This window comes from Anopheles moucheti, chromosome 3 (assembly GCF_943734755.1).
Source record: "Anopheles moucheti chromosome 3, idAnoMoucSN_F20_07, whole genome shotgun sequence".
NCBI lineage: Eukaryota > Metazoa > Arthropoda > Insecta > Diptera > Culicidae > Anopheles > Anopheles moucheti.
Window position 1 is genome coordinate 6,796,297 of NC_069141.1, and position 17,352 is coordinate 6,813,648.

At 42.8% G+C, this 17,352-nt stretch overlaps 3 protein-coding genes across 3 annotated transcripts in view; 1 reads left to right on the top strand and 2 right to left on the bottom strand.

The window, feature by feature from the left end:
• The window catches only part of LOC128305888 (nucleolar protein 4), a 289,274-nt gene that overhangs the window by 94,195 nt on the left and 177,727 nt on the right, over positions 1-17,352 (top strand). The window lies entirely within an intron of this gene.
• Positions 4,772-7,719, bottom strand: LOC128305285 (uncharacterized). The gene is made up of 5 exons (XM_053042660.1): positions 7,531-7,719; positions 6,055-6,143; positions 5,370-5,661; positions 5,151-5,297; positions 4,772-5,086 (listed from the first exon to the last, which is right to left on the bottom strand). The coding sequence occupies exons 1-5, from the start codon at positions 7,598-7,600 to the stop codon at positions 4,926-4,928; spliced, it is 759 nt and encodes a 252-aa protein (XP_052898620.1). The 5' UTR covers positions 7,601-7,719; the 3' UTR covers positions 4,772-4,925.
• Positions 10,251-17,025, bottom strand: LOC128305258 (nonsense-mediated mRNA decay factor SMG5). Its single transcript, XM_053042625.1, has 5 exons — positions 16,780-17,025; positions 12,842-15,728; positions 12,632-12,764; positions 12,389-12,547; positions 10,251-12,314 (listed from the first exon to the last, which is right to left on the bottom strand). The coding sequence occupies exons 1-5, from the start codon at positions 16,815-16,817 to the stop codon at positions 12,097-12,099; spliced, it is 3,435 nt and encodes a 1,144-aa protein (XP_052898585.1). The 5' UTR covers positions 16,818-17,025; the 3' UTR covers positions 10,251-12,096.

Here is a 17,352-nt window from a genome sequence, read left to right on the forward strand (position 1 = left end):
GCGAACAATGGTCACCCCACCAAACCTCCAACCCTCTCTGAGAAGGGTTTCAGGCGCAACATTACCGGAGTATCACAAACATTACTTTCATTACAGCCAAGCATTGTTTTTCGCTACTACCAATGGATGGAACTTCATTATGTTAATTGATACAATGCTAGTTTTTTTTGTGCTGCGAGCATCCATTCTCATGCCAATAAGGCATCCCGAAAGTGTTGAAAGGTTTCTATTCATATCTAGCTGTATAAACACCATTACCATTAGCATTTATCATTCAAAGATAATATAAAAGGGACATTTAATCATGATCTCTCGGACTATAGTGTTTTATGTTTCGGTTCTGTTTATTGTTATGCGTCAGATAAGTGAGAGAATGGTGTAAGAAATGGTTTTGCTGACGCAAATCATGTTGCTGAAAGGTTACGGGGCCTGTTCCTTGATTCGTGAGGAACGGATTAAACCTAACGTTTGTGGCAGTATCAGTGTGCCAATTTTGTTAATCAACGTGGGTGAATGTTCACGAATTCTCGTTCGCGTCAAAACAGACGCATCGATCGTTGTGAAATTGACAAATAGCTAGGGCTTATACGTATTTTCCCGACATTGATTAGACTCGGAGAAGTATGATGAAATGTTTGAATACCTCAAACAACGCATGATGATCATTAACTTCCTTTAAACTCCAGTACAACAAAAAAAAACACAGCCAATACCTTTTTTTAATAATTTTACCATTCCAGAAAGAGCAGCGGCGGATCAAACGGTGAGCGGAGTAGGCGGTCGCCTAGGGCCTCGCCGTGTTGGGGGCCCCAATAAATTTGTGCCTATTGTTTGATTTTTGAAAATTTTAAAACAAAGTTAAATTATAGCAAAAAAAAAATTAATTTACAAGGTAGAAAATTGATCAAAAATATCTTCCTTGGTTATATAAAACATTTTTTTCTATGTGATAAATTAAATGCAGAGAAGAATATCGACTTTGTGACTTTAAAGTATAAACGAAATTGCACCAGGACCAGGACACTAATTTTCCCGTTGGTCGAGAAAAATTTCTTCGAAAACTACCTGTTTCCGAATGTATAATACCAGGAGAGCATCCACGGAAGAGGTAGCACCTAGTACAGCAATTTTGGTCGAAAACCGCCGAAAGGTATGCAATGTTTAAACACTAACTTTCCCGTTGGTCGTGAAAAATTTCTTCGAAAACTACCAGTTTCCGAATTTAAAGTACCAGGAGAGCATACACGGCAGAGGTAGCTCCTGGTACTGCGCCGTAAGGTATGCAATGTTTATACACTAACTTTGCAACCAACTTGCAACGCAATGCGCCGTAAGGTATGCAATGTTTATACACTAACCTTGCAACCAACTTGCAATGCAAGTTTGGTGCATGCAAGAAACTTGCAGCAAGATGGCGCCCAACTTCGTACTTGCATGCAACAAACTTGCATGCGAACTTGCATGCAAGTTCTTGCAAGCAAATTCTTGCATGCAAACTTGCATACAAGAACTTGTATGCAAGTTTGTATGCAAGTTTGCATGCAAGAATTTGCATGCAAACTTGCATGCAAGAACTTGCCTGCAAACTTGCATGCAAGTTTGTTGCATGCAAGTACGAAGTTGGGCGTTGTTTGTTGGGCGGAGTTTTGTGTAGGTTTTTCGTCATAAGCAAGCAGGTTAATTTGTTGTAATAAACGATCATGATATCACTCTTTCTCAGTGGATGATCAATCCCCTTGGAGGCCCAAGGCGGAATTATAGTTGGGGCCTCTAATTTCAAAAACGATGGAGGGAGGGAAGGGGAACATTGAGGGGACTTGAAATGAGACAAGTCGAAAAGCGCAGTTAGAAGGGGCCTACTCCGCCTACCGTTTGATCCGCCGCTGGGCCACCCCAAATCACCATCTTCGAATACAATAACGGAACCGGCTATATCACCACCAACAACAGTTACCACTGTACCTGCACTCTTCTAAATGGAGCTACAACCATACGTGCGCCAACTTCGAGAAGCTGCACGTGGTGGAATTTACAACTACAGCATCCAAGGAGCACTTTGCCATCGAATTGGTTCGCTCGCTGTTCTTCCGGGATATTCGCCGTGCAACACTCAGTTATACTTCTTCGATCTTAACTTAACTTTACAAAACATTCAAGCACCAGTAGTTGGTGGTGGACATAATCGATATTGTCTGTCCTGCAGCGAGTATTTATCACTCGCAATCTCCTAACTCGGATGTTCAGTCATACATATGAACGCATGTCTTTTCGCGATGAGCTGCGCCTTTGTCTCCTTTCACATATACCAGGTATTGACCAGTGCCGGAACAACGCACCGACTGCAGGTGAGATAGGTCATGTGCAGTGGAGGATCAATCCCCTTGGAGGCCCAGGGCGGAATTTTTCAAGGGGGCCCCATAATTTTGCTACGGCATTATCGGTGTTAGGGAGATGAACTTCAAACATAATGTAACAACACCAGCAAAGTCTCGGAAAGAAAGCTCCCTTGCGTACATCTCAGAGTTCTGTTGCGTAGCCCTGTAAACGGGCCTAGTAAGCTAGTCTCTATATATAAACGTTTGTATGCGCTAAGGAGAACGATAACGCCACTACTTGGATCGCCATTAGCTGGTACGAAATTCCATACAAAACCAGCTGTTTTCAGATTGCCGATACCAGGAGAGCATCCACGGAAGAAGTAGCACCTAGTACAACAATTTTGGTCGAAAACCGCCGAAAGGTATGCAATGTTTAAACACTAACTTTCCCGTTGGTCGAGAAAAATTTCTTCGAAAACTACCTGTTTCCGAATGTATAATACCAGGAGAGCATCCACGGAAGAGGTAGCACCTAGTACAGCAATTTTGGTCGAAAACCGCCGAAAGGTATGCAATGTTTAAACACTAACTTTCCCGTTGGTCGTGAAAAATTTCTTCGAAAACTACCAGTTTCCGAATTTAAAGTACCAGGAGAGCATACACGGAAGAGGTAGCTCCTGGTACTCGCGCCGTAAGGTATGCAATGTTTATACACTAACTTTGCAACCAACTTGCAACGCAATGCGCCGTAAGGTATGCAATGTTTATACACTAACCTTGCAACCAACTTGCAATGCAAGTTTGGTGCATGCAAGAAACTTGCAGCAAGATGGCGCCCAACTTCGTACTTGCATGCAAGTTCTTGCATGCAAGTTTGCAGGCAAGTTCTTGCATGCAAGTTTGCATGCAAATTCTTGCATGCAAACTTGCATACAAGAACTTGTATGCAAGTTTGTATGCAAGTTTGCATGCAAGAATTTGCATGCAAACTTGCATGCAAGAACTTGCCTGCAAACTTGCATGCAAGAACTTGCATGCAAGTACGAAGTTGGGCGCCATCTTGCTGCAAGTTTCTTGCATGCACCAAACTTGCATTGCAAGTTGGTTGCAAGGTTAGTGTATAAACATTGCATACCTTACGGCGCATTGCGTTGCAAGTTGGTTGCAAAGTTAGTGTATAAACATTGCATACCTTACGGCGCTAGTACCAGGAGCTACCTCTTCCGTGTATGCTCTCCTGGTACTTTAAATTCGGAAACTGGTAGTTTTCGAAGAAATTTTTCACGACCAACGGGAAAGTTAGTGTTTAAACATTGCATACCTTTCGGCGGTTTTCGACCAAAATTGCTGTACTAGGTGCTACCTCTTCCGTGGATGCTCTCCTGGTATTATACATTCGGAAACAGGTAGTTTTCGAAGAAATTTTTCTCGACCAACGGGAAAGTTAGTGTTTAAACATTGCATACCTTTCGGCGGTTTTCGACCAAAATTGTTGTACTAGGTGCTACTTCTTCCGTGGATGCTCTCCTGGTATCGGCAATCTGAAAACAGCTGGTTTTGTATGGAATTTCGTACCAGCTAATGGCGATCCAAGTAGTGGCGTTATCGTTCTCCTTAGCGCATACAAACGTTTATATATAGAGACTAGCTTACTAGGCCCGTTTACAGGGCTACGCAACAGAACTCTGAGATGTACGCAAGGGAGCTTTCTTTCCGAGACTTTGCTGGTGTTGTTACATTATGTTTGAAGTTCATCTCCCTAACACCGATAATGCCGTAGCAAAATTATGGGGCCCCCTTGAAAAATTCCGCCCTGGGCCTCCAAGGGGATTGATCCTCCACTGCACATGACCTATCTCACCTGCAGTCGGTGCGTTGTTCCGGCACTGGTCAATACCTGGTATATGTGAAAGGAGACAAAGGCGCAGCTCATCGCGAAAAGACATGCGTTCATATGTATGACTGAACATCCGAGTTAGGAGATTGCGAGTGATAAATACTCGCTGCAGGACAGACAATATCGATTATGTCCACCACCAACTACTGGTGCTTGAATGTTTTGTAAAGTTAAGTTAAGATCGAAGAAGTATAACTGAGTGTTGCACGGCGAATATCCCGGAAGAACAGCGAGCGAACCAATTCGATGGCAAAGTGCTCCTTGGATGCTGTAGTTGTAAATTCCACCACGTGCAGCTTCTCGAAGTTGGCGCACGTATGGTTGTAGCTCCATTTAGAAGAGTGCAGGTACAGTGGTAACTGTTGTTGGTGGTGATATAGCCGGTTCCGTTATTGTATTCGAAGATGGTGATTTGGGGTGGCCCAGCGGCGGATCAAACGGTAGGCGGAGTAGGCCCCTTCTAACTGCGCTTTTCGACTTGTCTCATTTCAAGTCCCCTCAATGTTCCCCTTCCCTCCCTCCATCGTTTTTGAAATTAGAGGCCCCAACTATAATTCCGCCTTGGGCCTCCAAGGGGATTGATCATCCACTGAGAAAGAGTGATATCATGATCGTTTATTACAACAAATTAACCTGCTTGCTTATGACGAAAAACCTACACAAAACGTTCGGCCACATTCCAGCGAAACGGTGAGCCGGTTAGTTAGTTTTTACTGCTGCTGCTTCGGCAGAAGTCGTCGGTACGGAACACCTAGGAATATTTTGTTCACCAGCTCGACCATCACCGGTTCCCATACTTCCCGGGAGCTGGGCAGCAACTCCTTGTAGAACATTGGCCAGTACTGGTTGACAAACTCCAGAGCGATTTGATCTAGAAAGACAGGGAGACCGACCATCAGTACACTGTCGAATAGAAATTCTCGTCCGGCACTTACTCAATTCTGGATCGGGGAACAGTCCCGTGGCGTAAATCTTCATGTTAGCTACCTCAGGAGCCATGTCGAAGCTTTCGATCTCCAGATATTCCTCGCCGTCACGTTCCTTCACGCTTCCCGACATCGTCCAGGTGGTCGTAACGTCAGCTGGAATCATAAAATATAAGATACATCAAGTGACATTGGCTGTTGGTGGACGTAATTCAAAGGGTTACTTACACATGGTGTTGTTAAAGTAGCCCTTCGACGCCAGCTTAATACTGTTGAAGCGTCCCTCGCCCTTGAAGTATCCATCAATGACGATCTCCGGGAAGTGCACATCGACGGCAAGGTTCAAAGACTTGTCCGTGGCTGTCGCCCGTGCGTCCAGAATCCGGGCCTTGCTCATGCCGTACGTTTTGGAGTTTTTAACGTGAAGCGAAGCCGACATTTGGTTGCGCTTGTAATCGATGTAGGTGCTCTTGGTCTCGTACGGATCAAGCGATGGGAAACCGAGAGATTCAATACCAGTCTGACGAAAGATATGCAGCGAAATTGAATTATAAAAACATATATTGATAATTTGACAAAAGAAGTCATTTTAGAAGCATAAATAAATAAAACAGAATAAAAAAGCAAAACTTACAAACTAAAAAATTAAACACAAAATAAAACACAAGAAAACTAAATGTGAATAAAAGTTTAAGGATAAAAAACGAAAAAAGAAAATAAAGAAAGAGCTATGCAAAGAGACGTAACGATAGTAAACTAAGCGCCACACGTTAAAAAACGCAATAAGGAAACGAATTAAATTAACATTAAACTGAAGGATGGGCAAGCAGTTGATCATGACCTAGGTACGCTATAGGTGAACCTTGAACTACCGACTAGATTTAAACGAGTTCCTTCCCCCAGCCCTACTTACATGCATTTCCGGAAGCATACGCTGGATGCTGTTCTTGATGCAATTGCCAAGCAAAGGACTGTCACGATAACAGATCTCCATGTAAGCGGCTACAAAATATGGGAAGAAAATGTGGAACAGAAAGCAAAGCAGGTCAAGGATATGCGGTGAGACTTGCCATGATATTGTTTAATAATTTTGCGTAATTCTGTAGTAGTGCGTGAGGTTCTCATCCCCATTGAAATGGAATGGAAATGTTTCTCGAACATTGTCCCCCTCCCATCCCCTCCCCAGCCTTCAATACGATGCACCTAATCTCATTAACTCGAGCTGCGGTGATGGAGGCACAATTATTCTCATCGACGAGAACTAGATGTTGCTTTTGATTTTCTCATGAATCACACATACCCATCACGGCGAAGTCACGCTGGGGGAGCTTACTAACGAGAATGATTACGCATGTGTGTGCTTCATTTTAGAACAACACTCATGATGAAGCTAAGCCGGATAGAGATCACTCAGCTCAAACGAAAAAAAAATCATCTCATTAAGTATAAAAAAAACCATTCTTCGTCTTTGGTTTGACCTGTTACGATAATTTGGTTCTGGTCTAGCAATTTTATCTTTGCTACATTTCTAGAACTTACTCATCTAAGTGGAAGCATTAATATTCAAGATATTGTGTGTGTGTGTTTATGCGTGTGTGAAGTATTGTTCAACAAATTTTTATCGCTCGTTCCGTTCATCTGTCTTCTACCGGAATGAAGTCTTTCTTTTATGGTCGCATCAAGGTCGAAGTTGTGCTTTTTTGCTTTTATGTCGTCTACCTTTAACGACCACAAATGAATATATTTTCTTACACAAAATAAACCAGAAACAAGCGAGTTCCTGTTTTTCTTGATTTATAAATGAATCAATTAATAAAAAAGCTGTTGCCACACAGAATAAAACGTGTTTTCACTGAACCTAAACGAGGCATTCTCATGGTATCGTATTAAGCGTTTGGTCAACTCAACTTCTTTAGTTCGAATCTAGTCTGAACCGTTGGTCTTGAGTTTTGATTATACACGGTCGGAAACCAATGTGTAGAAGATTGATTAAGATTTTAAAATAGTTTCCCTTCACTATTTTCTTATCACATACTTTTCCTTTTCAATTTCCTATCTCTCTCTCTCTCTCTTTTTTGCTCTCTGATTTTTCTATCAAATGCAATAAAAAATACAAATTCGCACGTAACACAAATTAATACACGCTTGTCAACAAACGCGACATGACACGATCTCTCATTAAATCGTGAACTAAAATACCCATTAGTAGTTATCCACCTCTCTGTTCCACATTAATTGTTTACTCCACTTGCCAAAGTATGATCACGTGCAAAATATGATCAGCAAGCGTTGCAAGTTGCAACTGCATGCACACGGATTAAACGAGGTCTTGCAAGATGCACACACCGATAAAGCGCTTAAACCCGGCTCGAGTTTTGGAGTTACTTACGCAATTCCACCTCCGACGCAGCCATCGTACCGCACACGCACAGTGCCCCCAAAAGCACTAACAACTTCATGGTGTCCTTGGTGGAAGGGAACTGTTGTAAAAACCCTTTTTCACGCACTACACACTCGTTTACACGGTCGAGTTCACTGGTTGGAACCTGGGCTTATTTAGTGCAGCTTGGTTTTGGCTGCCTGAACTGTGACTATCTGAACGGTCGCTCGTCGAGTGTGAATGCTTTTATAGATGTTGACCGGCATGAAAAATGCGATGGTTAACCACCACCACCACCACCGGCACACATTATCGGAGAGTCATGCCAATTTACGAGATGTTGTTTCACTGCTCTACCCTCCGCCACATCCTCGCTTCCAGCTCCTTGCTGGAACGATAAACCGTGTTCTATGTGGTTTCACTTTTCATCTCACTTTACACTCAAGGGTTAAAGATGCGTACGAAGAAGCATATGTAGGAAGGAGGGGATTGCGAAATCGGACAGACTGTCCGGACTGTCTCAAACCTTATGGTAGGAAACAGCAATGAGTTTTATTTGTTGAATTTATTGAGAAATTTGTTTAAGTAATCTCGAACAGTCGATGACAGCATTGTTCTCATGCTAGTTAGCGCCATCTAGCGGCAATTTCAAAAACTTTTATACTACACACAATATAGTAAACTGATCATATCATTAGATTGATCCTCAGACTTCGTAATAAATAAAAAAAGATCGTAAACTAATTGAAAACCTCAAAGTATTATCTCAGTCGAGCTATTATCACTATTATTGTCGTGTTAATTTAATAGACTATATTTGCACACAAAAGCAGGAATATGGTTCCAGCTGAACCTGATGTACCTCTCCTTCATAGTACTTCATTAATCACCCCCCGCCCAGGGTATCGCCGTCCGAATATACATATCAACATCACTTTTCAGCAAACGTTTCAAGGTTAGCAACCGGTTTAATTTTGCCCCCAAAGATCTTGGCGGCTACCACCATCAGGCTCTGCGGCTTTGGCCAGCAGAGTCATTCAACTTTCTTGCTTATTTTATTGCATAACGTAAGCCTATCGAAATGCAGCTGCAACAAAACGGCCGGTCTACTGATATTCAATAAGAATAGCGTAAAGCGGTAAAGAAAACACGCTAATTTTCTATCAGTCAGCGGTGCACAATTCCCATCACAACGGACGCCAAAATGCAAACCATAATGCTAAGCTGGAATTACGCGACGAGAACATTACATGCAATATATTGCATAATAAGCTACCAGACGCATCATCATCATCTTGTTTTCTGTGCAAAAATAGCCGTGTCTGCCATGCAGCGTAGTAAATTACGCTGTTCAAACAATGACAACACCCTCTTCTATACCTTTAACCTTTCAGAGGACGGATAGGATCTCCGCCAGGTGAGGATGATCGAGAATGTTTGTTTCATTTTCATCTCGATAATTTAATCTCTTTTCTCACACCCGAGGAGCATACAAAACAGGAAATAAAATATGCACATGTACTTCACAACGGATGCTAAATCAAGGTATGCCACCTAGTGGCCTCGTTGCCCCAACTGGCACCTACTACTAGCGGGTGACAACCGGAACCCATCAATCGAACGCGCGGGGGAACCATTGTGTTCCTTGAGCTCATGATCATCCAATGCAAACCGGAGCTAGTTGCGTATTAGACCCTTAAATGATAATCGTTACGATGCAAAACGATAGGTTACGATGGAGTTCACTCTATTACGAGAGGAAAATCAGTCATGCCAAACGTTACTGTTACTGGTAGAACTCGGGAGGACAAACATAATCAGGCAGGTGTTTGTAGATCGCGCTCGCGTGAAGTGTATCGTCATCACGACTTATGCAAATGTATTGTGCGTTCTATCGCACACACGGAGTAAGAATACAGATAAATCACTGGAAGCTTTCAAATCCTTTAAGGTCGCGGGGTGTCATTCTCATGACATGATCCACCAAAGCCATTAGTCTAATGCAGAGGGTTCAAAGATAAAGATAGAATAATAATTGGATTCTTTTCACGTTGAAGTATAATTCGCAGAGATAGATGTGGAATCTTTCCACCTTGCCTGTAGATTCTGTGCTCACACATTTACAAAAGTTGTACATGAAAAGAATCCATAAATGGCGCTAGTATATCTAGTATATCCAACCAGTATACGACAGCCAGATTTTCAATATACTGCTAATGCAAACAGAGTACATTAATATTCCAGTACTTGTTTGACGTAATTAAACGGACAGATAACAACAAATGGTAACGATGTGAATCACGCATAGGTAGAATTTGATTCCACTTGTTTTGTGGATGTTATTGTTTTTTGTTTGATCTCAATGGGCATCTGACGGTTAGGTTTTAATCACGTGAGAAACACAGGATTTCACTGCACATGCCTTGTATAATGAATGAAAAACATGCATCCCTCCCCTGTGGGCATGGGAATCTTACAGCAACGCTGGAACATATAGTGCATTACAAGTCTGTACGCATTGCGTACACGTTTGTGTAAATTCTAAAAACATGTTGCTGAAATATTCATTATATAATCAATCCAACTGTTACTTTGTTACTATAAAGCTACTGATTCTTATCTCTTTTCGAACAGAAATATACTCAGATGATGGCTAATATAACGTATTTTTTCGGACAGTACTCCAACGGCGCAGTAACTACACACACGAAGAATGTGTTCCATGTTGTAGGATTTTTATTTAATGCGAACTCGGCAAAGAAAATTAAGCATAATAGTTTCTGGTTCTGGTTGTGTAGTACGTACGTAGTTAGGAGAGAAAAACTGAAACATAATTTAAGAATCTCTTTTCTTCTCATTTTCTGTTTGTTTGCTGGGTATTATGATATATAAGGGAATCCAAAAGAAATAATTGTGAGTCTCCACAGGAATTTACGGTATTACGGTAATTACGGTAGCTGTTTGTTTACGGACCTTTCATTTCTAGTGCCCAAAAAAAATGAGTTTGGGAAACCCATCAATACTTATTGAATTGAATTGTTGAGAGAATCGTTACAAAATGGAAAACTAGATCAAACTAGAGATCCAATATCGCACGTATTGCCACAACGAACAAGTACTGTATGCCTGATCACCATAAGCATAGGAATAATTCAATTTAGTTGTACGTATGGTTTTTTGTAGGAAAAGCATAATAAATTTCAAACGATATTTTTAGCAGAAAATATGTAATATGAATGATGTAACATGAAATGATTTCGAAAAGCTTTCCGGCATAGTGAAAAGTTACCCATTTGTATTCTCCTAACGCACAAAGTAACGTTAATCCCTGCTTCACACATGGGAGTATTCCGTGAGCTCCTCAAACCAAATTTTGCGAATTTTTGATGTTATGAAAGAAAAATGACAATAAGATTAACACAAGTAAGTAAGAATGTTTACGCCGAACTCAAGGTTTGCGATTAAAATTAAAGAATAATGAAGAACGAAGAAAAACTATGCATAAAACAGATAGCAGCGCGTAATGCGTTTCAGAGACGCGCTTGGAGGATGAAAGAATTCAAATTTGCGGAATGGTTCTTACGAGTCTAGACGTGTTTTGTTGTTACTTCCAAGCTTCTAACCCTCAACCCCACAATATCAAGCTTAAGCAATTGAAGGGTTCCACAATTGAACGGGTTTCTCATGAATATCTTATGCATTTGCACAGTTCCAATGGTGTTAAGTGAACTTCATTCATGAAAACCATCACCCAAAGATCGTACGGATGTTATGTTCAAGGAAGATTATGTTCAATGTTGTGTTTCCAAATAGCGAAATACCGCATATACGATATTGTTGATAGAAAATTGCTCAAAGCAAACTTATATGCATTTCCCTCCTGCAACGTACACAACGATTGACTTCCTACACACAATTGATGTTATTTAAGTTAATCGTCTGAGACTTCATTCCATCTGTTATCAAAGTTTTCTCCCTCCCAACAAGAAAATTTATATATCTCATCAGCTTTGCCTCAATTTTAGCTTCGTCTCTCGCTCTCTTTTCTTCATTAACTTTCTCTCTTTCTCTCTCTCTCCTTTGCTGGTGTTGTTTTCTCTGACGTACTGCTAACGTCTGCCCCTTCGGTATGGAAACCGTTCCAACCGGACTCGAGACACCAAATTCTGAACAAAGCAAATATGATTTTTCATTTGATTTTCGAATGCCCAGAAAATGGAGAGATTATTCAAACACACCGTACTGGAGTTTAGGGTTAAGGAAGGAAAGCGGACACACGGGATGATGCCTGAAGAAGCCACGCGCGCCCACTGTATCCTTCCTTCGTTGCGCACATTACAACCCTGTTTACTATCCCTCGCAATATGTGGCCGAACATAAGGAAGGTAGCAACACAGAAGGTTTGACGCTGAAGACACGACACCCTTCGTTTGGAGGAGAGAGAGGAATGAATTTGCTTTTGCTGTTGATGCTCGTTTGTTTTCTGCTTCTGTACGCCTTTTAGTGGTTGTTCGCTGCAGAGTTTTAGACCAAAGACCAACACTCCCGTTCGGTCGAAGACGCTAACGCCGGGGTTCATTTCCGCTTGTAGCTAGAGTAGAACGTGACAATTTGCTCAAACTTGACCGGTATGGCCTCCAGGATGCCAATGTAGCTGCTACCATTGCAGAGTTTCTTTTCCTGCAGATTGTCTCCCGACAGGTAGGTGATGATATCGTTGTCATTATCGGCATGGTCAGTGACGATATGGTTGCAGAACTGAACGATCTGATTGAAAACTGCACCTTCGCGATCTGTTCATAAGTAACGTATGCCATTATTAGCTTATGATCATTAAAAACCATAAGGAATGTTTTGCTATACTAACCTAGCTTTTTCGGAATTTTCACCAATGGCATTGGCAATGATTCGTGATTCTTCTGCGCACGCAGGAAACGATTGCCTTTGCTAAACTCAACTTCCAACCACTTGATGGCATTACGTGCACCTTCGCTGTGCTTCTTCAACTCATCCAGGTCACCCAAAACTGTCGCAAAAGGGAAAAAAATACTTCATTATGGATATCATTTTCCAAAATCCCCAGCTATTCAAACCAATTCCAGAAACGTACCAGCACCCGGGATCAAAACGACAAACTTCTTTGTTCTGATCAAATTCTTCACTATGGAAGTGTACTCGGTCAGACATTTCGAATCCAGCACCAAGTACGGTGTCAGCGTTAAGTTACCAGCTCGTTTATTAACCTAAAAATATAGTATAAAAATGTCTATATTTATCAAATTCACAACACACAACCATTTAATAAACATTATTTGCTTACCTTCGATTCAAGCGTTTCGACCTCATTCCGCAACCACAGTTGACCCATTATCGTACTGATGTCACCTTTCTCCTGAGGTCCTCCTTTTTTATCCCGCTGCATTTCATCTCCATCGGGGACTCCGGTATTGCATCCAGCGCCACGTTGCATCAACATTCCATTAGCACGATTGTGAAGATAGCCCTTCTTCGTGAACAACGTTGGAGCTTGTTCGTGACCTTCTGCCAACCCATACTCGTCATTTCCTTGCCGTGCCTTGTTGCGCACTCTGTTACGCTGACGCTTATTACGCTCCCGTGAAGGCAGAACATCATTCGCCGATTCCTCACGTCGATGATCACTATTTTCGATCGGTTTACGTCGATTTTTCTCCTCCCCCAATCCATTACCTTTCATCGTTCGGCCTGTACGTGACTGGCTATACGAAAGTCCACGGGATCTATTTCCAGCATCGCCACTGCATACCGCATTCCAATCTCGCTTATTTCCTCCATTTTTTCCCACCGCCATATCGCCCTTTCGACGCTGTTTCCCACCATTCCGTTGACCCTTAGACGATGACTTGTAGCGACCTTTGGTGCTACCGCCGCTTCCATTGTAACCAACTCGAACTTTGAAAGCACGTACCTTCGGCTGGAAGCAGTAGTCGAACTTTTTCGACTTGCACACAGCAAACCCGAAATCAACCATCTTCATCAGGCGCAGGAAACTCTCATCTTCCTTGCCAATACCCAGCTTGTACGGTGTTTCCCACAGCAAACCCTCTTGGGCCGGTTCGAACAGCGGAAAACGCTTCATCGCGATGTCCTCCGGCAGCGGAATGGTGCGGCGAACGTTAAATATCTCTTGGAGATCCAGGCGCAAACCCTGAACGGTGATCATATCTCGCGTAAAATAGAATCGGTTCGTGAAGAAGTCCAAATTGAAAAAATTCAGCAACTTCATGATATTGTGCAGAAACTCTGGGTTCGATTGGTAGCAATTGTGCAGCACATCCATGTTGCACAGCAACCAATCGAACAGGATCTTCAGCGAGCGCATCGTACGATCGCCCTGGGCGAACTCTAGCACAATGTTAGGGTCCAGTTTTTGATAGCGTTTTTTGAACTTCAACTGTTCCGGAGTTAACTCCTCGCAAGCGATGACGCCATGCTGTTCATCTTCATTACGCGCCTCGGGATGGTCATCTTCTTCGTTGGAATGTTCTCCATCTTCCTCCTGATCGTAGTCCTCCTCATCCGAATATTCATCGTACGATCCGTAGCTCGACAGTGACATTACATCGTCTTCATCTTCCTCCTCTTCTTCGCTGCTGCTGTGGTTAGACTCCGTGCCCGATCTATCGTAGTAATCGTCCTCCGATACATCCTCGTCCTCGTCTTCATTGCGCTCTCCATCCTCTGAATCGCTTTCATTCGAATACGCACGTCTACGACGACGGGAATGTTTCTTCAGACGACTATTCGTCCCTTTATCACGGCCATTATCCGTACCTTTTTTTGATCCACTGGGAACGATCGATGAAGAAGATACCTTCCCACCATGATTAGCAATTTCGTTCTCCTTATTACCGCGACTATCCTGACTGCCCGTTCCCTCCTCCACGCCGGATGAAGATTTTTGATCCTTGGAATACATCGTCGATCCATTCCTAATATTGTCCCGCGCACGATTAACCTGCGCACCGTAACGTTGGTACCGTCGAAGGTAGAGCTCTTGGAACTGAGCGTCCTCGCGGCTATGTTCGCTCGTGAATTTTTCAAAGCTGGACGTGCACCACTGGAGCAGCTCCGAACAGAGCGCCACCAGAAACGCGTTCAAGCTGTAGATCTTGTCCGAGTTGATAAGCTTGATGCGGTGCATACAAAAGAACAGTATCGAAACGAGCTTGAACAGCATATCATCCGTCAGATAGTACTCTTCCAGCAGCTGACGAATACTGAGTATCTTCTTAAACTCCATCAGCACCGAATGGCACAGTGCGTTAAAGTCGGTAACAACCTTGTCGTAGAAGAACACATCCACCACGAGCAGAAAGGTAGCGATAAATTCGTCCACAAGTATATCATTCCCGTCCACGACACCACTCGCCAACTCACCACCATTCTCCAGGTGGCGAATGTTCTTTTGAAAGATTACATTTACATTCGTCTCGCTACACTCAAACGGAATCGTACTGCAGAGCGAGTATAGATAGTGATACACCGCGTCGAGATGTCCGTTCTGCGCACCTACCAACATACCGAGCTGGTTCTGTGGCATGCCCATCTTCGGATTAAGCTTGAACGCTTCCAGATAGTACTTGCGGGTACGTTCGCGCAACTGCATCCGATTCCCGATACCGAACTCAAGCTGATAGCGATGTAAGTCTCCCAGCGATATCAACAGTGCGTGGATCGTTTCCAGTGCGTACGATATTTCCTGTTTGGTATAAAGCTCCTTTACAGCAGCGTCATCTTGAGTTTGCAGCTGTAACAGCGAGTAGCACGATGGTTCCTCACGCAGCACATCCATATCGTAGTCCTCTAGCAGTGCAAAATCGACAAGGTAACGCAACGAATCCAGATTGAAGATTTGTTGGAAGCGAAGCACGATGGCCTTGAAGTAGTTGATGCCCTCACGAATCAACCGGTCGGCGGCGTGCAGCAGAGCCGTTCCATTTGCACGGCTCTTTTGACGCTTTAGCACGGACACCACATCGTAATATCCCTTGCGCCATAGGATTTCCCGAGACTTCTGACCGACACATTCAAAATCTTCAAAAATCAGTTGAATACACTGCGAGACCAGTACGCGGTGGCTAAGCTGGAAACTTGGCTGCAGGATATCGTCCACCGTAAGTGTCGCTTTCTGTTCGTCCTGTCCCTTCACCAAGATGTAGACAGACCTGTGGAAAGAAAAAGTACGGAAAGTTCAAATAAAATTTCATTGCAGCTGAACGTTTTTGGGCAAAAAGCCATAAAAGTTTTATTTATGTTTGCTTTGCAAAACCAATATCATGACTGTTTACTTTACGGTACTCGCAGTACCGTTATCTACACGCAAGGAGGCGCTCGTTATCACATGGTGAAGATTGTAATGCCTTCTCAATTAGGATTACGGGTATAATAGCACACTTAAGAAAAATATGCATAGCATTACAAGCAAAACACTTTTACACCTAACTTGTGATAACGTAGACAAGAAGCAATTAGAAATTGCAACTTTTTCACACTTTGTGTGGAATCGACATCACATATTTTAGTCAATTCATAACAAACGATCGAAAAGGTAGTATTCACTTCCTTAAATTGTCCGCAGTACCGTTTGTTTTAATTTTAAAAATATCTATTACGCATCTATAATTGCGTTCACGCCAAACAAAATATTGAAACACATTTGGTTAACAAAAACCAAAACATCATGTACCCGTCGTCAAATACGAACCCGCATACAGAAATAAGAATGTCAGTGCATACGTGACGAACAGCGGCTCCGTCCAAAAATCATTGCTTATCGATCATGAGCATGAAATTCGTTTTCTTCATATGAAACCATATCAAATGTTTTTGGTTCTTTTGTGTACGATTAGTATTTTTTTAATTTAACACGAGCAAAGATCACCATACAAGCGGTTCGTGCTGGATGGGACAAAGAAAAAAGCAACAAAAATCATATGCTGCTCACTACCCTTATTCTCACACGTCGTCATCGCAATAATAAAAACTGTTCCGCGTATACAGCTCACGCTCTGTCGCAGGATGGTGAAATCCAATTTCCATGACGTTGTTTCCTGGCGAGCATGGATATGGCTTCCAGTGATGCATTTTCAGAATGCATTCTCTGCCCGTTTGATGGACGTACGATGCAGCATTGTACAAAAATTTGCTAATTCTACCCCACGTACCCTAGCCTAAAATGTCATGTGAAGGTAAAGCGTACATGCATTGCTTCCTTACCTGAACAGTTGCTTGACGTCGTTGCTAGAATATTCCATGGTGTGTTGAGACGATGACAATGCACACTCGTCGGTTAGGGGAAGGATTATGGAAATTCCACCAATCTAACCCGCTTGATTATCCTTTTCGAAACAGTGCACCCTCAGAACTGAGTCTGATTACGTCGTCTTTTGTCGCTCTATCGCTTCTCAAGGTTGTATGGGTACGTCGTACGATGAGTGTATGTTGCTTTTTCAGCTCGCTGCGTATCTCTGCGGTTGGCCTTACCTCAGCTGTGCTTACTTTTCAGCACTACACAACGCACTAACGCCGTGCTCCGTCTTAGCCAACTGTGCTGCAAGATAGGCGCGGCGATGATTTATTTTCAGCAACACAATTCCACACTATCTGCAAGCAGGCTGGCAGTAGCCCATGCAAAAACACAACAAATTTCAATCGAATGCACTTGAGAAAGCTAACCCAGGGCGAATGCCCCGTTTTGCGTTGGCTTTTGCCTCTATTTAGGATGGTCCTCTTGATGGCAAAATGAATTCGATCCTATGCGTAAGAATCTTCGCACGGTTCACAGGCCGT